Here is a 22715-nt window from a genome sequence, read left to right as displayed (position 1 = left end):
AGCCATTTTGGAGAGCAGATAATTATTTTTATTTTTTTAGGGTGTTATGAGCTTTCCAGCTAGCAATGTCTAGTAGATGGGCTACTCAGTATAGAAAGACAAAGCCTTGGGATTTAAATTTTGGATCAATTATCATATATATGGTAGTGGAAGGATTTGAAGTGTGTGGATTCTTCCTGAAATTGATGGCAGCAGCAGCCCATCTAGAGTGGCTGTCATGAAGATGCTGGCTGCAGCCAGGGAGGTACAGCAGGGGCTGTGTGCTCCATAAGCCAGCGGGAGCCAGGCAAAGATGGAAGCCCTGCCTACTTCCAAGTTGGCAGGGAGAAAGCCCCACCCTCTCAGGTGCAGCTGCAGTCACCCAGGTGTGGCTATGGACCCAGACATCTTGTACTCTTGGGGGTCTGGGAAGTTCCCTCCTCCCACAGACTCAAAATTGCTTCCTCCTGCTGCCTGGCCTCTCCTCACTCCTGGCACCCACTTCAATTTCAGAGCAAAGTTGAGGCCAAGCCCAGGTGCTTATGTGACCCTGCCAGTTGTGTGTGCATTTGGAGCAGCGGTGACATGCCAGATCACTGCTGCCTCGGCCCCCTCAGTACTTTCAGCATCAACAAGCACAGGAAGAAGTCTGAGGGTGGCAGAGGGAAGCTCAGCATAGGCCTGAAGGCATCCCTTAAAATGAACAGCATTGGTACCATGGGCACTGTAGATGGCAGGTTGATGGCAGCAGGAGGCAGACAAGCTCCTGGACAGAAAGGGGTGGATTCTCAGTGAAGCCCTAACTTCAAGCCAGAGATGGCCTGAAGCCTGGGGCTGGCTGCCAGTTCCTCAGACCAGAGTGAGAACTTAAGGTGCTTTTTCCGGGCCCACCCATGGCTGCCCATGAACCAATCCACATGTATATCCTCCCATCTGAAGCCTATAAAAACTCTGGACTCAGGTGGATGATGGGATATCTTTTCTGTGGATAGGAGCTGATGCCCACTTCAGTTGGGTAGCACCTGGTAGTAACATAGATGGTAACATATGTGTGATAATAATGATGTAACAGAACCCTCTCTGCTGAGGGCTGCACAGATGATGGGATGATCTGCCTGCAGAAAGGAGCTACCCACTCCAGATTTTCCTCTCTGCCGAGAGCTGCACTCATTGGGATTACCTGCCTGCAGAAAGAAAGACCAACTTTGGGTCTCCTGGGAGCTTTTCTGTCGCTCATTAAAGCACCTCTTCACTTTGCTCATCCTCTAGTTTTCCACATACCTCATTCTTCCTGGACATGGGACAAAATTTGGGACCTGCTGAATGGCAGGACTAAAAGAGCTGTAACACAAATGGTGCTGAAACACGCCCCTCCCTTACCATATTGTGGGTGACAAGAAGGAGAAACAAGAGAAAGAGAGGAGAGAAGAGATGAAGCCCTTTGAGGAGTCCAGACCTAGGATATCTCCAAGCCAGGCAGTGACACCCTCTTTGGGATACTGCAGTTTCCAGCGTCTTCAAACTTCCAAGCACCCTGACCTTCCCTTGTGCCAGCAGTGGAAGCCACTTGCAGTACGCCTGGTCCAGCTGTAGCTTTGCAGAGAGCCAGTGCCCATGCAGATCCCTGGACCTGCCCTCCCTGATGCAGCCAGTGTATCTGGCTGTGTGCAATGGCTGGACACCATGTTCACTTGTTCATACACTCCTCTCCACTCTGCACCTGCACACCTTTGGCAGGTGTGGGATCCAGGCACAGCTTACCAGACTGAGTGGACAGAATGAGCCCAATGGGCCTGAACAAAACTTGGGCAAAGGCACCACCAGCCACAGACGTTTCAGGCTGGCAAAGCAACACCCCAAGGATCTCATGACAAAATGCTACAGAATATGAAGTGTCAGAGAGAATAAGAACAGAATTTTGAGTAAGAGCTACATTTAAAAACCAAGCATAATGTTCTTCAGGTCCATCCAGGAGAATAAATCAGACACAGAAAGACAAATACTATATGGTTTAATTTATACATGGAATCTAAAATAGTCAAACACAGCAAAGCAGAGAGTAGAATGGTGGTTGCCAGAGGTTGCGAGATATGGGGAAATGATGGTCAAAGGGTATGAACCTTCAGGTATAAATTGAGTGAGCATTTGGAATTTAATGCACAACATAGTGACTATAGCTAACAAGTGTATACTTAAAATTTGCTAAAATGATAGATCTTATGCTATGTTTTCTTGCCACTAATGATAATAATAGGGTTGTAAGGAAACTGGGAGGCAATAGATATGTTAAGGGCTCGATGGTGGTGATGGTTTCATAGGCTTATCCCCAAACACATTGATTTGCACTCTTTAAATATCTACAACTTTGTACATGTTAATAATACCTCAATAAAATGTTTTTTAAATGCAAGCAAAATAAATAAATAAATAAATAATAAAAGCAAGCAGATTGGTCAGAGAGGTAGAAAAATGACACTTGGTGGTATTTTGAAAACCAAACACTAGTTTCCCACAGAAATAAACAATTAACTGTAAAGAGCCATAGATACAAAAGTGATACCCACATTATTTTTTAAAAAATGCTAAAGAAATGTGCCTGACTCTGACCCTGACTCTGTCTTGGGTGGTAGGGACAAAGAGAAGGGTTGGGTGCACTCCTGGCCCTCAGGGAGACAGCGCCAGGCAAAGGACATCAAGTTCCCAATGTGTTGGCCAGGCATGGTGCCTCACACCTGTAATTCCAGCACTTTGGGAGGCTGAGGTGGGCAGATCACAAGGTCAGGAGTTTGAGACCAGCCTGACCAACATGGTGAAACCTCCTCTCTACCGAGATAAAAAAATTAGCTGGTTGTGGTGGCGTGCAACCTGTAATCCCAGCTACTCAGGAGGCTAAGGCAGGAGAATTGCTTGAACTCAGGAGGTGGAGGTTGCAGTGAGCCGAGGCTACTTGCACTCCAGCCTGGGCACAGAGCAAGACTCTGTCTCAGAAAAAAAGTTCCCAATGTGTCATAGAGAGGAAACCATCAGGGTACCCAGGCCTACCTGGCTCAGGCTGGGCTTGGTGGTGGGTGCTTGTAATCCCAGCTACTCAGGAGGCTGAGGCAGGAGAATCACTTGAACCTTGGAGGCCACAGTTGCAGTGAGCAGGGATTGAGCCATTGCACTCCAGCCTGGGTGCTGTGGCACGATCTCAGTTCAAGCAATTCTCCTGCTTCAGCCTCCTGAGTGGCCAGAATTACAGTCCCATGCCAGCACACCTGGCTAATTTTTTTTTTTCTTAGTAGAGACAGGGTTTCACCCATGTTGCCAGGCTGGTCTTGAACTCCTGGAATCAATCCGCTCTCCCACCTCAGCCTCCCAAAGTGCTGGAATTACAGGAGTAAGCCTCCACACCTGGATTTTTTCCTTTGTGTATGTGTGTGTATATATATATAAATTTTCCCTAATTATTATTACTATTATTATTTTGAGACAGAGTCTCCATCAGCTGAGCTGGAGTGCGGTGGTGAAATCTCTGCTCACTGCTACCTTCACCTCCTGGGTTCAAACAATCCTGTCTCAGCCTCCTGAGTGGCTGGGATTACAGGAGCCCACAACAATGCCGAGCTAAGTTTTGTGTTTTTATTTTATTTTATTTTAAGATGGGGGTTTCATCGTGTTGGTCAGGCTGGTCTTGAACTCTTGACGTCAGGCAATACGCCCACCTTGACCTCCCAAAGTGCTGGGATTACAGGCATGAGCCACCATGCCCAGCATAAGATTTTTATTTTTAGTAGAGATGGGGTTTCACCATGTTGGCCATGCTGGTTTTGAACTCAACCTCAGGTGATCAGGGTGGATCACCCCTAGGCCTCCTAAAGTGCTGGGATCACAGGCAAGAGCCACCTCGACTGGCCATATTTTTCTAATTAATTTGTGACCCAGAATATCCTATTTGTTTATTTATTTTTATTTATTTATTTTTGAGACGGAGTTTTGCTCTTGTTTACCCAGGCTGGAGTGCAGTGGCGGGATCTCCGCTCACCGCAACCTCAGCCTCCTGAGCAGCTGGGAGTACAGGCACACGCCACTATGCCCAGCTAATTTTTTCTATTTTTAGTAGATACCGGGTTTCACCATGTTTACCAGAACGGTCTCCATCTCCGGACGTCGTGATCCACCCGCCTCGCCCTTCCAAAGTGCTGGGATTACAGGCATGAGCCACAGCACCAGGCTTTCTTTTTTTCTTTGAGAGACGAAGTTTCGCTCTTGTTTACCCAGGCTGGAGTGCAATGGCCCGATCTCGGCTCACCAAAACCTCCGGCTCCTGGGATCAAGATATCTGCAGGGCTGAGACTCCCTCCAGAGACTCCAGGGTGAGGATCCTTCCTGCCTCTCCCTGTTCTGGGGGCTCTAGGAGTGTTTGGCTTGTGGCCGCTTCACTCCAGTCTCTGCCTCCAGTTCCACACGGCCATGTCCTCTCCTCTGAGTCTCTAAATCTCTCCTTCTTGTTTTTGTTTGTTTTGAGACAGAGTCATGCTCTGTCACCCGAGCTGGAGTCCAGTGGCACCATCTTGGCTCATTGCAACCTCTGCCTCTTGGGTTCAAGCAATTCTTGTGCTTCAGCCTTCCAAGTAGCTGGGACTACAGGCACACACCACGATGCCCAGCTAATTTTTGTATTTTTGGTAGAGATTGGGTTTCACCTTGTTGGCCAGGCTGGTCTCGAACCCCTGGCCTCAGGCAGTCCTCCCACCTTGGCCTCCCAAAGTTCTGGGTTTTACAGGTGTGAGCGACCAAACCCAGCCTGTGTCACTCCTTCTTAAAAGGACACTAGTGATTGGATTTAAGGCTCACCCTACAAACAGGATGATGATTTCATCCCAAGATCCCCATCATCTTCCAACCGCAGAGACCCTCTGTGTCTCTGAGAAGGTTATGTGACTTCCAGGAGGACATGAACTTTGGGGACACTATTCAACCTGCTGCATTCAGGCATACATTACACTTTCTTTTTTCCTTCTTCCTTCCTTTCTTTCTTTCTTTTCTTTCTTTCTTTCTTCTTTCTTTCTCCCTTCCTTCCTTCCTTCCTTCCTTCCTTCCTTCCTTCCTTCCTTCCTTCCTTCTCTCTTTCTCTCTCTTTCCTTCCTTTCTTTACTGTATTTTATTTCAGAGTTTCACTCTTGTTGCCCAGGCTGGAGTGCAGTGGCACAATCTCAGCTCACTGCAACCTCTGCCTCCTGGGTTCAAGTGATTCTCCTGCCTCAGCCTCCCAAGTAGCTGGGATTACAGGGTGCCACCACTCCTGGCTAATTTTGTATTTTTAGTAGAGATGGGGTTTATCCATGTTGGTTAGCCTCTTCTCGAACTCCCGACCTCAGGTTATCCGCCTGCCTCAGCCTCCCAAAGTGCTGGGAAGACAAGCGTGAGCCACCCCGCCTGGGTGCATGCCACTGCACTCCAGGCTGAGTCTGTCCTCTAGTCCCCCTCATTGTTCACAGAGTTTGTATTTGCAAATTCACCTGCTTGATGGTGCTTGTGAACCCCAAATCAATGCCTGGGGCACTTTCCCTGTCACCCTGGGACACCTGCAGAGAGAAAGAAATTAGAGTCAAGGCCCGGTGTGGTGGCTCACGCCTGTGATCCCAGCACTTTGGGAGTCTGAGGTGGGTGGATCACCAGAGGTGATCAAGACCAGTCTGACCAACATGGAGAAACCCCACCTCTACTAAAAATACAAAATTAGCCAGGTGTGGTGGCAGGCACCAATAATCCCACCTACTCGGGAAGCTGAGGCAGGAGAATTGCCTGAACCTGGGAGGTGGAGGTTGCAGTGAGCCAAGATTGCACCATTACACTCCAGCCTGGGCAACAGGAGTGAAACTCCGCTTTAAAAAAAAAAATCAGCTGGGCGTGGTGGTGGCAAGGCCAGGCCAAAAAGTCAGGCCAAAAGGTAAGGTCAGGCCAAAAAGCAAGGCTAGGCCAGATCAAAAGTCCAGACCAAAATACCAGGTCAGGCCAAAATTCAAGGCCAGGCCAAAATGCAAGGTGCTCCCAGCCTCGCAGAACCGGGGCCAGACGTTGCTGTGGCTGCGGCCAAACTAGGAGGTCTGCTTGGCGGTGGCTGCACCGGGGCGGAAACCGGCCCTAAGCCGCATCTCCGGTACTTGAGGGGGCCCCTGCCAGCAGCCCCCATTTATCTTCGGAGGAGGAGCGGAGCGGGGGTCACGGCCAGGCGGGCCCTCGTGCCAGCAGGCATCTGCGATTCCGGGAAGGCCCCGGCGAGCCCAGGAGAACCCCGAAGCCGACGGCACCTGCGCCAGAGCTGCAGCCAACCCCTGCCTGGCGCGCGGGCCTGGGAGCGGCTTCCGGAGTCCCCGCAGGCGTTGAGCTGCAGGCGCGTGTCCAACAGCTTCACCCGGCTCACTGGATCTGAGAGGTCAGAGGTTGCGGGTGCCGCTGCCGAAGGCTGTGGTGGACCTGGCTGAATCGTGGATTCAGAGCTACATTGCGGGTTTGGGGTGGATCGCGGGTTGGGGCTGGATCGCGGATTTGGGGCTGGATCGTGGATTTGGGGCTGGGTGGGAGTGGAAAGGCCACGAGGAGCCGCGGCGGCTCAGGAGCGGGTGGTTGGCGGCTGAGAAGAAGAAGTCGCCAACATGAGGAAGCTCTTCAGCTTTGGGAGACGCCTGGGCCAGACGGTCCTGGGCTCCATCGAGCGCGACGAGTACGCGGGTCCCGGGTACCACATCCGGGACGCGGAACTGCGGAAGATCCACAGGGCTGCCATCAAGGGCAACGCCGCAGAGGTGGAGCGCTGCCTGAGGTGCAGGAGCCAGGACGTGGACGCCCGCGACAAGAAGGGCAGGTAGCGCAGGCTCAGCCAGGGGTGGGAGGGGGTCCCCAGGCCCGGCTTCCCTGTAGCCCTGCAGCCCCGCAGCCGCTGGGGCGGGAGCCTTGGAGGGTGCCTGGCAGCCAAAGGGAGCCTCAGCTGCTTTCCATCTCGGGTGACTGCCCAGTGCCCATGCCAGCGGCCCGGATCTCCCTGCGGTGGAGATCCTTGCCTGTAGCACTTGGTGGAGAGTTTGAGGGATTCAACTCACAAAGTTAAGCATATACAGGTGTAAAACATGGTGTGTCGTCCATATGATAGGAAGGTGCCTAATGAGAACTTCTCATGCCAAAAATATCATGAGTCATTTTCAGCAGGTGACAAGTTCTCAGATGAAAACCCTGTGTCCCTTTTACACCTGAACCTACCTATGTAGGTAGGTTCTTCACTGGGGCTTCTTACGGTGAAACTTGGAAGTGGGAGGTGGGTTCCTTGGTGCCTAGAACTGCCCTAGACCTGCTGTGTATATCGTATTCCACTTAATGTCAGGCCTCACAGATTGTGTGAAACCCTATTATTTTCTATATTAATGAGATAATTTTTAAAATGCTACCAATGATAGTTATAAAAAATAAATGCCATTCCAATAGCAGATATGTTAAAATGTGCCATGATCTTTAAATCGTTCTGCAAAATAGGAATAATTGTATCATTTTACTTAATGAAAATGTTTTTGTTAAGTAGTAGTAATAGTAATAATTATAACATCCGGCCGTGGTTTGAGACCAGCCTGGGCAACAAAGTGAAATCCCTACTCTACAAAAACTTTGTTTTAAATTAGCTGAGTATGCTGGTACACTCCTGTGGTTCCAGCTACTCAGGAGGCTGGGGCAGGAGGATTGCTTGAGCCTAGGAGTTCCAGGCTGCAGTGAGGTATAAATACACCATTGCACTGCAGCCTGGGCAACAGAGTGACAGCCTGTCTCAAAAAACAACAATCTAACACTTACTGAGTTGTTGCTTGTTCTAGAAACAGTTCTAAATACATAGGTTCTCATTTAAGCATCACAGTGGTGTCCTATGTGCTAACTGCTCTTGTCATCCTTATTTTATTAATGAGGAAATTGAGGTACAGAAAGGCTAAGCAGTAGCTGGTCAGTGACAGCGTTCAAAGTAGAAGAACTCAAGCCCTCGTTGAACTGAATTCATAGACCAAGCTCATTCTATCCAAATAGGCTGCCGTTTCATTAAGGTAGTGAGCAATGAGAGCTAAGAAGTACCGTACTTTCTTCAAAAGGAACTTATTTGTTTTGAAGGCAGAGGAATAACATGCTATTCAGTGTTTACAATCTCATGAATCATTGTAGGTGTTGAGATACTGCACTACAATTTCCTGAAAACTACTCTCACTCTCACAGGACCCCTCTGCATTTGGCCTGTGCATATGGCCATGTGGCAGTGGTCACTCTGTTGGTGAGCAGAAAGTGCCAGATTGACATCGATGACGGACTAAACAGGACCCCGTTAATGAAGGTATATAGTAGTCAACTCTTTCAGCATGGAATGGATTTGATTTAAATACATGTAAATAAAATGAATTTATCTCATGTAAATATGACTAGTTGGTGAAACTTGTGGAATATGTGTATTGAATTCTTAGAAATTACAGTCTAATTTTTTTTATCTAACACGGATAGGCTGTACATGGTCAGAAGGAGGCTTGTTCCATTATTCTGCTGGAACATGGCGCCAATCCAAACATTCAAGATGTCTACGGCAACACTGCTCTTCATTATGCTATATATAATAGCGTGACTTCACTGGCAGAAAAACTGCTCTCCCACCAGGCAAATATTGAAGCAATAAACAAGGTATCGATCAATCGACTTTCTTTTCAAAACATTTGTTTTAACATTGACATAGGTAAGGGTCGATTTTTCATGTTTGGAAACTCAAGCCTTCCTTAAATGAAAATATTTTGAAATAACTTAATTATCTAAGATTTTACCTTAAATATTGATACTTTTAAAGAAACATTAGAGGGCACAGCTTTTTTAGTGCACTTATGGGAAATCTTTGTGAATCTGTTCAAGGTAAAACTTTTTCTTTTCAAATATTTGTTTCCTACCACAGGTTTTGTTTTGTTTTCTTTTTCCCTAATTAGTGTAACAAAAACCACACACACAGGAAAGAAAAATCTACCCTGGAAATAGGCTTTATCTTAACACTGAAACAAAACTAAATCGACTTGCAGTAAATGAAAATCTTGCTGCTGCTGACAATTTTCTTTAAAAGACTGATGTATCTTTCAGTGGCAAGGCTTAAGAGGAAAAAATGGAGAGGGAAAGGAGAGCAATGAGATAATATGCAGGTCACTTGGAAATTAGGTAATGAGGGAAAACTGTAAAGAAGAGGTTTCGTTTCTTAGTTGGTTGTTTTTCCAGCTTACGTATTGAGACAAAGTGCTCTTCAGCTCATTTTTGGTTTGGTAAAGAGAGTGATTGAAACTTGCCTAATTTTTAGAGGACTCTGAGGAAACCAGATTGGTAAGGAATAGGTGGCGACAAAGTGAGAAACACTTCAGCAAAGGGTAGAACATGTTAGTAACAGACTTATTACCCATCCTGGTAGAAACAGCCACTTAGATAAGAATCTGAAGTCTCCTCTCAAATCTAGAATGTCTTGGTGGGAAGGTGGGAGATAAGGAGCTTATAAATAGCAAAATCAAGTGGGATTTTGAGTTTACTTGTCCCTGTTCTACCCATTGACCGGAGTTTGAATAAGTTACTCTTACTCTCTCTTTTTGGCCATATCCCAAACTGATAATGAGTAGTGGCTGTGTGGGTGAGTGATGAAACTCAAGCGATTGTCTGCTGCCCTGATTCTCAGCTAGAATGGTGCCTTACAGTGATCTGGGGAAATTCTGTTAAGAATCTACAAGTGTAGGATTTCCCTTGAAGATTTTGATGTGACAGATCTAATAAGACCTGAACATGTATGGTTCAAAATATTTTTTGAAGCCATGCACAGTGGCATGTTCCCCATCCCAGTTACTTCAGAGGCTGAGGTAAGAGGATAGCTTGATGCTAGGGTTTTGAGTCCAGCCTGAGCAACATAGTGAGACTCTTGTTTCTAACAACAGCAGGAAAAAAAATTCCTCTAGGTTTGAATACACTCCTGATTAAGAAGCACAGAATCGATGAGTGCAGTATGTAAGTTTCCACATCTCAAAAACATAAGAAATCTCCAAAAGAGTTGGCATTTGATAAGCACTACTTCCTTCAAAGTTCTCCTTTCCAATAATAATAGCCCGACTTATCTGTCTCTCTCTGTGTCTGTGCCTGGGAAGTGAAAAGAAACAGTGTTGGTAATGTCTCTCAGCTTACAGAACACCTTTTCCTTCTCATGGTGAATCATTCGCTACTATTCAGAGAGTCTTTAGGAATTTGCTTGTCGGTAACCGTTGAATAAGCAGAGGCTGATCCTTTCACAATTTCATGTTCCTTTGTCAACATTCAGGTAATTATGTGTCAATTAATGTTCATTACACATGAGGTTTTCTTTTTTAATTAGATTAGTAGCAAATACTGAACCTTTTTTTTCGGTGGAAGTTGTATTATGGGCTATCTCAGTATGTCTGTTAAGTTTGTGGAGTTTTGGCATAATCAGGATGTCGGTTTTAAACACTGAAATCCATGAAGTCAGTGAGAATATAGTAGGAATTCTTTTAATGATTTAGTTTTGGAAGTCCTATGAACTAATTATTTGGTTAACAATCTGGGAAAATGATATACAAAGAGATTGTAAATGAATACATGTTGGAAAAACTCTCGAGGTGGGTACTATGAGTCTTAACAGCAATATGTATTATATAGATATATACATAAATACATATCAGGGCCTGATTTTTTCAACCCGAACCTTAACCCTAGAGAAAGAAAAAATTACACAAGCAAATACTTGGTTTATACACAACGATTTAGTAACACATTCGTACCAAATATAAAAACACAAGGGCTATAGTCTAAATATGGCACATAGATTTGGTGGTTGTTTTTTTTTTTTTTTTGACTACTTAAATTGAGTCAAAATGTAAAATTTAGGAGACTCATGAAGAAATCTGGACTTCAGACTTGTCTTAAGAATCAAATCTGGTGTCCCTTGAGCCCCGTCACTGTTTGGTCCGCTGTGTAGAGGCTGCCCCTGTACAGGAGGCACAGATTCTCTAGTTTGCTCCTGTGCCCACCGAAGTCCTCCGCTTACTTAGGTAACCTCCTTCGTCCTCAGAAGTATTTGAGTTCACAACTCCTGTTTTATAGTCTGTTTTCATAAAGATTTCAAGGTTTTCAAGACAGTGTATATTGGATTATAATATACAATTTATAGTTTATATAAATCCCTCAATTATGGGGTTGAATTTTAGAATTCAGAAGGTTTTTTTTTTTAACTCTTTTTCTCTACATATACCACAAATAGTCATCTGCTCATAAGAATGCCTAAAAGCCTTTTTAGATTATTCCCGGTGAGACTTGGATAGATTATGAATATTCCAGACATTATATATTTCTTTCCAGTAATGTCCCTTAAAATACAAGTGACTTATTGGTTTTTATTATGCCAGAAATAAGCCATATACATCAGTATTTGAACTTTTGTTGATAAACCATTGTATTTTTGTTTCTGATTTATATTTTGCCTAAAGTAAAAAAAATAATGTTAAATAGCAGTGTAAATGGAAACCAATACAAATGGATTAAAAACGTTAAAAAGTAAAGCTGCATTAGGGTTCCAGAATTATCACTATAATTAAGAATAAAAAATTTTTTTTGAGATGGAATTTGCTCTTGTTGTCCAGGCTGGAGTGCAATGGCATGATCTTGGCTCACTGCAACCTCTACCTCCCAGGTTCAAGTGATTCTCCTGCCTCAGCCTCTGAAATAGCTGGGACTACAGGCGTGTGCCATTATGGCCAGCTAATTTTTGTATTTTTAGTAGACACGTGGCGTCACCATGTTGGCCAGCTGGTCTCAAACTCCTGACCTCAGGTGATCTACCTACCTCAGCCTCCCAAAGTGCTGGGATTACAGGCATGAGCCACTGAACCCAGACTTATTTTCAAAATTTTTTAACCTGCTTCTCTTACACAGAACATGCTGAGCTTTTTGTCAGTTAAGATAAAAATCAATCCTCTTGTATTAGGAGAAAACTCATGAACTGTTTAATAATAAGGAGGATAAGTGCATTTGAAGCCAAAATCTCTCTTAATTCAGAGCTTATTTCTTTAGTGATCCATTCAGATCAGGAGGGCCTGACATTGGCATCTGGGATCCCGACACCATTGGTAGAAGTGAATTGAGCAAGTGTGTGCCACCCAGAGGAAGCTCAGCCTGTTTGCGGAAGCTCTGGCAACTGTATCCCTGAAAGTCTAGTTCCTAAAATGTTAACGTTTGCCACAGAAAGTATTGTCATAGTGGGATTAGGCAAAGTTCAAGAGATTTCTTGATTCATGGACATACAATACAGTTTGTAATACTTCTGAAATGCAGATGATCATGGACTCTTTCTATTGGGCACAGTACTTCTGGTCAAACAAATATTCTTTGGAATATAGTTTAAGAAACACTGCTCTAGAGATAATGATTTAGATCATCAATTTATTTTTAAAACTTAAAGCATTTGCTACCACATCTTAGGTTTTAGGGTTACAGAGAAAAAAGATACAGCCCTTGCCCTCAAGAAGCTCTTAGGTTTCAGTGGGAAACAATAACAATATACTGTGCTAAATGCTGTGAGAGAAGCAGTGATTTATGGGACTGGTAAATAAAGTGAGTTTTGGAGATGACCAAAGTTAATGTGGGGAGGCAGAAAGGGGTGTTTGCAAGGCAGTGTGTGGGGAAGCACAGAGGAGGGAGAACGAAGGGGCTGCTTTGCATTTACTTTCTTTCTCTATTGTATGTTTAAGTTTATAGCATAGAAGATTTTTAGTTCAGTTGAGAAATATGTAATTTTGTGAATTATAAATTACTTTGCTTTCTTACAGGAGGGAAACATGCCACTTTTACTTGCTATAATTTGCAAGAGGCAGCAAATGGTGACATTTTTAGTGAAGAACCAGGCAAATGTACACGCTGTTGACAATTTCAGAAGGTACAGTAGTTCTTTTTTTTTTTTTTTAAATAAAAAGCCGAGTGTTCTAGAGTGGTAAAAGTCACACAAGTGAGAAATATTAATAAAAAGGTTAACTTGTAATTGTTGGCCTACAGTGAAAAATAACATAAATAATCAGGTAGAAAAGCAATTATTGGGACCGAGCAACATAAAAAACAGTACATAGTAGGATTCATCTTCTCTGATAGACTCTTATCTTTAATCTGATGTTTTTGGTCCTGTAACCTTTTATTAGCTAAAGGGGTTTTCTAATTTATTAATTTTATAAAGTACAGACTTTAACTTTCAGTTTACAGCTCCTGCTATTACCAGTATCATTATTATCATCATTGTTTTCAGCCTGCTGATGGCTCTTACTTGTCTGACCCCTTGCTGACTTTGAATTACAATATATCAGACTAGGAAAGCAACGGGGAAATTTTCCTTTAAATCTTTGCCTACTTTAGATAAGTGACCTCAGCATAGTTTCTTGGCTGTCAAAGGACAGTAAGTTAGCAACTTGTATTATGTCATACCCCAGGGGGACAAGAGGCTTCCTTATTGCCCCTGCCTTTAAGCCTTGGTGGCAATTTACAAAGATGAACACTCGAGCACCCAAGATGCTGATAGACATAAGCTAGAGCATGTAAACTGTTATTGTGTCTGCACTGACAGGCAAGATAGTAAATTGGTAAAGTGTATCAAATTTGTTGAGTAAGTACCTTTATTCCAGTTCTTGAGTGGAGTTATTTCTTTATTATTTCAGAATAGCCCTCGTGCTTGCCGCACATCATAACTTGCCTTCTCCTTGAAGAAAATGTTAGTGTCTTTTCTCAGGATGTGTTTGGACAAACAGCAGAAGATTATGCTGTTTGTTGTGATTTGATAAGGTAAGTGCTTGACTTAAAAGACCAGTTAATACTAAATTAAGGTTCAAAATAATGACAAATATTGCATCTTATACATTAGATGACAGTTCATAGTTTGGTTGAGGTCGTTTGGAATGGCAATGGGTCAGTCCACTTTTTAGCTGGAAATCAAACAGAAAGCTAGACTAGTTAGAAGTAGCAGTGAGTGCAAGATTCTTTCAGGACTTTTAAAGGTCTTTATCCCTAGAGATCTCAATGTTGTTCATTTTATTCCACGTATAACCTTTATATGTGAGATATAAATAATATCACATCTTTTCCTCTTTCTTTCCTTTTTTCTTTTCTTTTCTTTGACAAGGTCTCACTATGTTGTTCATGTTCCTGAGCTCAAGTGATTCTCCTGCCTCCCCCTCCCAAACTGCCAGCCACCATGACTGGCCTGACTTTTCTAATTAGTTATTGGGTCTCGAAATGTCCAGTTTAGCAGAAAATCTTGTACTGTACCCTGGGGCTATGCCCTATACCTTCCTCCTTTGAATTTTTCAGAAAGCTAAGGGATTCCCTAGGTCCAAAGAAGACAATCTTGATTTACAAGTCAGAAGAAGAGGGGAAAAGGCCATTCTGATCATTCTGTTGTTTCCATTTATTCACTTGCTGTATTGCTGCTGCCATTGTAACTGGTCCTGCAATCTAGTAATGATTGACCTTTGCCACCAGGATGCCTTTACTGATTCAGATCCCTGAGTCTTCATGGTGACTCACACACCATGAGTTCACAGCTACGGAGTTTTTTAGTTCCTGTACATATGCTCAGCCATTGTTCCCAGCACCCTGCTCTGGCAGCGAGGACTCCTGGCTTTCCACACACACATATTGAGTCAACTGACCCTCCCCCAACACTAAAAACCTTATGTGTAGCCCACTTCTTAGCTGGGCTTAGCCTAGACCTTCATGGTAAGTTATCCTTTGAGACCTGTGTTCATCTTTTCTCTAGCAAATATTAGTTGGGATTGTACTCAACAGTCAGGAATTGTCAAATAATGTTTCAGAAAGAGATCAGAGTTCTCTTTCCCTTTTGTCATCACATCTGTACCTTAGGGCTTCTGTATGTCCTTTGTAGCAGCTTCTGTTAGATAGCAGAAGGTTCCACATTTTTCTTCAATAGAGTAGTGGGTACCAACTTGCAGTCAGCCCCTCAAGTAATCCTTTTCCATAGTAATGAAAATCTCTCAGGCTACTTGCATCTCTACCTCAAATTTTAAAAATATTTTAAAATTCTACCTCACAGGAAGTCATTCAACAGAATTCTCTGTATCTAAAGTAGGTAATTTGGATTTAACAGAGTTGAGCCTCATCCATGACTCATGAGTAGCCATGTATAAAACAGGGCTTTATACTTGTTTCAGCAGCACAGATTCTAAAATTAGATCAAAACAGAACAGATAAGCACACCTGCTGCCTAAGAATGGCACGCAAATTCATAAAGCATTCTATATTTGGCATAGTCCTCAGAAGTTCATTTGTCTATTTGTTAACTAGCTCCAAGGAAACAGTGTGAGTCAAACCAGAACAGGAGACACCCCATATTGAAACTGCTTTTGTTATCATTATATCCTGTGAGGTGATCTGTGAAATGAGAACAGAGCTGAGTGACATATGGGATGTTACATGCAAATATGTTGTTAGCACATGACTTGGAAATGAGGAAACATCAACGTGGACCTCTTTCATGGAAATGAGAAACAGTACAAGCAGGGTTTTGTCTTGTATGTCAGTTGGAGAGGATCAAGAAGATGCAGCCTTCTAACAGAGATCTGCTGGCTCAGAGTTTGAGTAGACAGAGAAGAAATGGTAGTTGTCCAAGCAAGGTTTTGACCTCTGTTAGTTTTCTGGCCTTGGTGTGATTGATGAGCTCAGTAATAGGGGACAATTAGGTAATATGTTTTAATGAGATAATAGTATATTTACATATAAATTTAGTTACAAGTTATAAATTAGCTAAAATGCTCTGAACTACAAGCCATGATTAGTGGAACTAATAACCAAAATTAGCACGTGGTAACATTTTCTGAACACTGTGACATTCAAATATTAGAACCTGTGAGAAAATACCCATCACGTTTTATTTGAGATTCCTAAATTGTCTCAGCAATACAGTTTAAGAATAAATTATTCAATTGCTTTACTATTTTTCTGAGCATTTAAACATGTTATTTCATTACATTCTCCCGGCAACTTAGAAAAATAAGGTAGTAAAATCGCTGTTTTTTAGAAGAAGCCAGTCTGAAAACAAAATGTCTATTGGTGACAGAGCGAGGACTTACTCTGAGTGCAGGACACTTTCCAGGCTCTTAAGCTGACTAGAATTTATTTACTGAGCTATGCTTCTCTCACAGAATGAGTACTTCATGTTTTTCTTCTTTAATTAGAAGCCTAATAGGTTTACAGAGTTTCAAATATTAAAGCATATGGGACATTAGAGTTCTGATATTAGCTCTGATATTGTCTGAAATGCTTTAAGTATTTAATATGTTTGGTAAATATTTTTCATGTTGCTATTCGAATGGTAATTTGTTTATGACATTCATTATGCATAGGATTCAACAACAAATTCTGGAACATAAAAACAGGAAATTTAAAAATCATCTTCAAGATGACAATCGAGGTAAGACTTCTTGATAGCAAATTTCTCATTTCTCTTGGTGGTCTTACTGATTTTTAAAAGTAGCGTTGCAGGCTAGGTGCAGTGGCTCATGCCTATATTTTGGAGGCCGAGGTAGGCGGATCACCTGAGGTCAGGAGTTTGAGACTAGCATGGCTAACATGGTGAAACCCTGTGGCTACTAAAAATACAAAACTTAGCCAGGCATGTTGACAGGCACCTGTAATCCTAGCTCCTCCGGAGGCTGAGGCAAAAGAATCCCTTGATTCCAGAAGGTGGAGTTTTCAATAGCTGTATTCGCACTGCTGCACTCCAGCCTAGATGAAAGAGTGAGACTCTGTCTCCAAAAAATAAAAAATAAGCAAAAATAAAGTAAGATTCTATAGTTTTAATCATAAAAGAGCAGTTTAAACATAAAAATTAATTTTAAAATTTTAATTTCTTTAGAATTCAGAGTAATTTAAAGTTTAAACATAAAAATTAATTTTAAAATTTTAATTTCTTTAGAATTCAGAGTAATTTAATAAGTTCGTTGTAGCTCATTCATAATCTCAAAACAGTATTGTCTTAAAAAATTAAGTCACCCACTTAGGATCATTGAAATTCTACATGATATTTTTGTATTAATTTAAATAAGAAATTAGATTTTTAATTAGTGTATTTTTCTGTCTAATCAAATTATTACAAATTGGACTTGTCATGCAAATAGATCTTCTATTTAACTTTTATAATAAATGGTTTGTGTTTAGTAAATAAATGTTAACTACAGTTGATTCTTAAATAATGTGGGGGTTAGGGACTCTAACCCGTGTGCAGTTGAAAATCTGAGTATAATTTTTACTCCTTACAAACTTCTTAACCACTAGTAGTCTGCCATTTAGTGGAAGTCCTGCTGATAACATAAACAGCCGATGAACACATATTTGGTATGTGTTGCAGTATTACGTACTAAGTTCTTACAATAAAGTAAGCTGGAGAAATGAAGCTGTTAAGAAAATCATAGAAAAGAAAAAAATACACTTACTATTCATAAAGCATAAGTGAATTCTCCCAAAGGTCTTCATCTTCATCATCTTCAGGTTGATTAGGCTGCAGAGGAAGGAAAAAGGCTGGTTTTACTGTCTCTGGGTTGCAGAGGCAGATGAAAACTCTGCATATAAGTGGACCCCTGCAGCTCAAACTCTTGTTGTTCAAGGGTCAACTGTATTACACAGGAATTTGTGTCACTAAGAAAGTACCTATCTTTAGAACTGGGAACTCAACAATTTCTTTCTGATATCATAAACAAATGGCAATAAGAACCATAAAACTAAGCCAGTGTGCACCCATACGAATAGATTATTTTTGAAGATACCTATTGAATGCAGAAGACAGAAAAGTAATTGCTTTCCAAGAAGCAGAAGTTATATTACGTATTCTTACACAAACAGGGGCTATTTTTTACTTCATTCTCCATCAGTTGGAACCTCATGAGATATATTCACATCTTAGAACAAGCGTGTTTTTTAATGTGCTGGCTAATTATCATAATAATAGTAAGTTTGTTGGAACAAGATACTCTGTTACCAGGCTGGGCACAGTGGCTCATGCCTCTAATCCCAGCACTTTGGGAAGCCCAGGCAGATGGATAACTTGAAGTCGGGAATTTGAGACCAGCCTGGCCAACATGGTGAAACTCCATCTCTACTAAAATTACAAAAATTTGCCAGGTATGGGGGTGGACACCTGTAATCCCAACTACTCAGGAGGCTGAGGCAGGAGAATTGCTTGAATCTGAGAGGTGGAGATTGCAGTGAGCAGAGATTGTGCCACTGTACTCTAGCCTGGGTGACAGAGCAAGACTCCATCTTAAAAAAAAAAGAAAGAAAGAGAGATACTCTATTATCATTAGGCAAAAGATAATAATAAGAAATATTCCAATAGCCAAACTCTAGGTTCAAAAATTAATAATAAAATTATAAAAATGTTTCACAATAACAAAAATATAACACCTAATGCATTGTACAATCTGAGCTGTATGAAGACACCATTAATTTAGTCTATATTTATCAAACCACATCTGTAAGCTAGGTTTGGCAAATTTCAGGAGACAAAGATGGAATTGACATAGTTTTTGTCTTTAAGGTGCTCATAATTGAATACAGATAACTATTTAATTTTTGTGTTTTTTCAACAGAATTTTAAGAAAATATTTTAATTCATTCTTGTCCACTTAAAAGATAACTATCAATCATGTGTCTTTTGTGGACAAAACATTTTTTCCAATGTTACAAAATACATTTTAAAAATACAGTTAGGAGGTTGGTATTACCATTGTCATTTATTTTATTTGCTATCTTATGTAGTGCTTATTGTGCATCCAATGTCAGCTGGGAGCTTACAGTTATTATTTAATATGTATGTATTATGTTCTGTACATGCCAGGCACTTTTACATTTGTGGTGATGAATGCTGGCTTCTAAAATGTGGGTAGGATCTAGAGTAGGCATACAGAGTGAGTGGAACTTTGCCAGGTAAGGAGGCAGAGGGATGATGCTTGGCAGAAGGAATATCTAACAAACTTGCATGTTTGATAGAAGCAGCAGCCACGAAGAATGAAAGTTTTAAAAAAGGAGGAGCAAGTTCAAAAGGTGGGACACCTGAGTGAACTTTGTAGAGTTTATGAGCCATTCAAATTTACTAGTGCAAAAATGTCTAATATGGGTGTGGTTGGGAACGGGTAAACTAACTTATAGTTATTATTTATTATATATTTATTATGTTCATTATGTGCCAGTGAAGGCAAGCTTAGGAAAGACTTTGTTGTTGTTTTACCTGTTGTTTAGAAACAAGTTCAATAAAAGGCTTTTTAATGTATAGAAATGAGTAGATCTTATCCTGTAGGCCAGGGGAAACTTCTTGGGTAGAATGCTTTTTTCACATGTGTCTTCTAAATTGGGAGAAAACTCAGAAGCATGCAGGGGGCTTCCTTTAACATCCTATGGGTTGGGTCACACCACATGTTCATCCCTGAACCAGGCACTGGAAAAGCAAATGTAATGATGTGATGAGCTTAGAATAATTCTCTTTTGAAGCTGGGGAGGGGTATTGAGATGATAAATAACCGAATAGATTTGAGTTTCTCCAGCAAGAAACAATAAAGAACTGCTCTTGGGTAGGGAGCCAGCAGTGTTTGCTCTAGAGTTTCATTGGAAAATTGTGAGCAGCGGAGGCATTAGATTTGAGAATTAGGGTGTTCTGTTCATGGTGTAAAGCAGAAATTGGCGAGCTGCTTCTGTAAAGGGCTAAGTAGGAAATATTTTAGGCAATGCAGTCTCTCTCTGTCTCTCTCTCTCTGTCTCTCTGTCTCTCTGTCTCTCTCTCTCTCTCCCCCTCTCTCTCTCTCTCTCTCTCCCTGTCTCTCAAATGATTTCAGCAGCTGAAGGCTGTGTGACCTCTTGTAGCTACTCAACCCTGCCATTGTAGTGTGAAAGCGGGTATAGGCAACATGTCAGTGAATAGGCATGACTGTACTCTCATAAAACTTTATTGAGAAAAAACATATGGTAGGTAGGATTTGGCCTGTGGTCTCTAGTTTGCTGACCCTTATGTAGAGGACAGTTGGAGGATAGATGTCACCTGAGCATATAGTGATTATTTACCAGGTATTTATTATGTTCATTGTATGCCATGCACTTTTAAATTTGTGCTGATGAGTGCAAACTTCTAAGAAGTGCGTGGGATTTAGGGTAAGCATGCAGAGTGAGTAAAATTCTGCCAGGTAAGAAGACAGAAGGATGAAGTTTTCCAGAAGGGATATCTAACAAGCTTGCATGATTGACAGAAACAGCAGCTACAAAGCCTGCACATTTCAAAAAATGAAGAAGGTACAAACCCTAAGACACTTGAGTGTCTCTACTCTTAATTACGTAAAGAGTCAGAGGCAAGAGAAGCTTCAGCTGTAGTTAATGCTATAGTTTCCTTGACACAAATCTAGGGAGTATATGAGTCTATTACAGATTTTTGCCCATCCATGATACAATAAAATGATGTAGCTCCGGTAGATTTATTTGAAAATATTGGTGTTGCTGGGCATGATGGCTCCTGCCTGTAATGCCAGCAGTGTTGGAGGCTGAGATAGAAGGATCCCTTAAGGCCAGAAGGTCCACCAGCCTGGGCAACCCCATTTCTATTGTTTTTTTTTTAGAAAATGTAGCTGGGTGTGGTGTTCTGCACCTTCATCCCAGCTACTTGAGAGGCTGAAGCAGGAGACTTGCTTGAGCCTAGAAGTTTGAGGCTGCAGTTAGCTATGATAGCAACATTACACTGTAGCCTGGGTGGCAGAATGAGACCCCCATCTCTAATAAAAATCAAATCAAATAAGATAAGATAAAATGCAATGTTGGTCTTTTGTTTTGGAATTATGCTTTTTAAATTTTTTTTTTTTAATTTAAGAAATGACAATAATAGTTGGTTTATACAAGGCTTTCAGGAACTGGCTTCTGCCCAAATCTCCATCTGCAGCCTTTTCTCTGTCTGCTCTTTTATCTGGCATTACTGAGCTTCTGGTAATGCCTTCGTCACCATCCCACTGATGCAGACAAATACATACGCTCTGGGAGACTTCTCTCCCTCTCTTGCCACTGCCTGGCATTCGCTACCTTTCCTGCCCTCTGCTTCTTTTAATCTGGTGAACCTCACTCTCTAAGTCTCAGCTCAGACTCAGGTGTGATCTCTAGCAAAGCTATCTCCGACGGCTTTTATTTCCGTTCTTTAAACTCCAGTGTTTACCACTCAGCAGGAACTCAATACATCTTTAGTAAAATAAAGGCTGTTTATAGAAAGATGATTGCTACAGTCTAGCAGCAAAGAGGATAGACACGTAAAGACATAATGTGCAGCTCATAGGTGGTGGAGTGACACTAGAAAAATTGACAATGTACGAAGGGAGCCCGAAGGAAGGAGACACCTGTGTATGTGGACAAAGACAGCCAGATTTGAGGAGGACTTGACATAGCATTCTGAGCCTTTTTCTTTTTCTGTTTTTGGAGACAGGGTCTTACTCTGTCACCAAGGGTGGCATGCAATAGCGTGATCGAGGCTCACTGCAAATTCCTGGGCTTAAGCAATCCTCTCACCTCACCCTTTTGAGTAGCTGGGACTACAGGCACACACCACCATGCATGGCAAATTTCCTGTCGAGTCAGGGAAACTGACTCACTATAATCTCCAGGCTTGTCTTAAAGTCTCAACCTCAAGTAATTCTTCCTCCTGGGCCTTCCAAAGTGCTGGGATTACAGGCGTGAGCTACTATTCCCAACCTACATTCGGAGTCTTCAATAATGAAAATAAATATGTTAGAATAGTAGAGGAAAAAATTTCAGAATTTAAAAACAGGGTGTATCCTAATAAAGATATAAATGGTAACAATAATTTTGAAAATATTGGTAAATACCAACTAGCTTAACATGTTGTTCAGAAGATAATTATTATGAAGTAGAGAATAGTAAAATGTTAACTTTATATGTTTTCACTGTATTTTAAACTTTTGTTTCCAGCAGATTTGTTTATTTATGTTGGGTGGAACAATTTGTGGGTGACCCTAAGATTTTTGCATGACTCGAACCTGCTGATATCTAGTGTCTCTTCAAGTGTTTGTTGAAGTTTTAAAGAATTAGAAGTGTTACTTAAAGATATAAATACTCCAGTAAACATTAAGCTTCATGTAAACTCCCAATTTATAAAAGTATATGCTATTATATATCCATTTTTATAAAAGTTATAGAGCTTAACTATTCTAAGTCATTCATTTTAACTAAACATATGGATTTTTCAGTAGAACATGACTTAAAAGTGGCTTCAGAGGAAACAAAAGAAAGGTTCAAGAGAAGTGAAAATATACAGCCACAGGTACATAACAATTTAAATTTAAATTTTTTTATTTAATAAGATAACATAGTCCAAATGAAGTGACATTTTTGACTATCCTTTTAGAATCCAACAGATCATAATTTCATATTTAATTTGAAAACATTTTAATCAGTTATAAAATCTGAAATATTCTTTCAGTCTGTAGTAACTCATAGCTGTCTTTACCCTTGGAGTTGAGGCCAGAAATTTCCAGAAGTCTCTTTGCTCTTTTATTTTTAGAACCTTGATAGAGAAGGTAACATAGAAAACTGAGTTGTATTACTATGCAAGAGAAATTAGGAACAATTGAACAGTGTTGGTCACTGAGTTCAACTCATGTTAAAGGAGTCAGCATTGC

The 22715-nt window shown here is 41.5% G+C and overlaps 1 protein-coding gene across 1 annotated transcript in view; it reads left to right on the top strand.

Moving 5' to 3' along the window:
• Positions 1-6400: 6400 nt before the first annotated feature.
• LOC100395653 (ankyrin repeat domain-containing protein 18B-like) overlaps positions 6401-22715 on the top strand; it is a 47419-nt gene continuing 31104 nt past the window's right edge. The window contains 8 exon segments of the mRNA XM_078348136.1: positions 6401-6826; positions 8209-8323; positions 8488-8661; positions 12831-12937; positions 13704-13736; positions 13738-13827; positions 16404-16471; positions 22287-22357. Of these exon segments, the coding sequence (XP_078204262.1) occupies positions 6618-6826; positions 8209-8323; positions 8488-8661; positions 12831-12937; positions 13704-13736; positions 13738-13827; positions 16404-16471; positions 22287-22357 (867 nt within the window). The 5' untranslated portion in view covers positions 6401-6617.

The sequence above is a fragment of the Callithrix jacchus genome, chromosome 1, assembly GCF_049354715.1.
Source record: "Callithrix jacchus isolate 240 chromosome 1, calJac240_pri, whole genome shotgun sequence".
NCBI lineage: Eukaryota > Metazoa > Chordata > Mammalia > Primates > Cebidae > Callithrix > Callithrix jacchus.
Note: the sequence above shows the minus strand (reverse complement) of the source record. Positions and strands in the feature narration are given on the sequence as shown.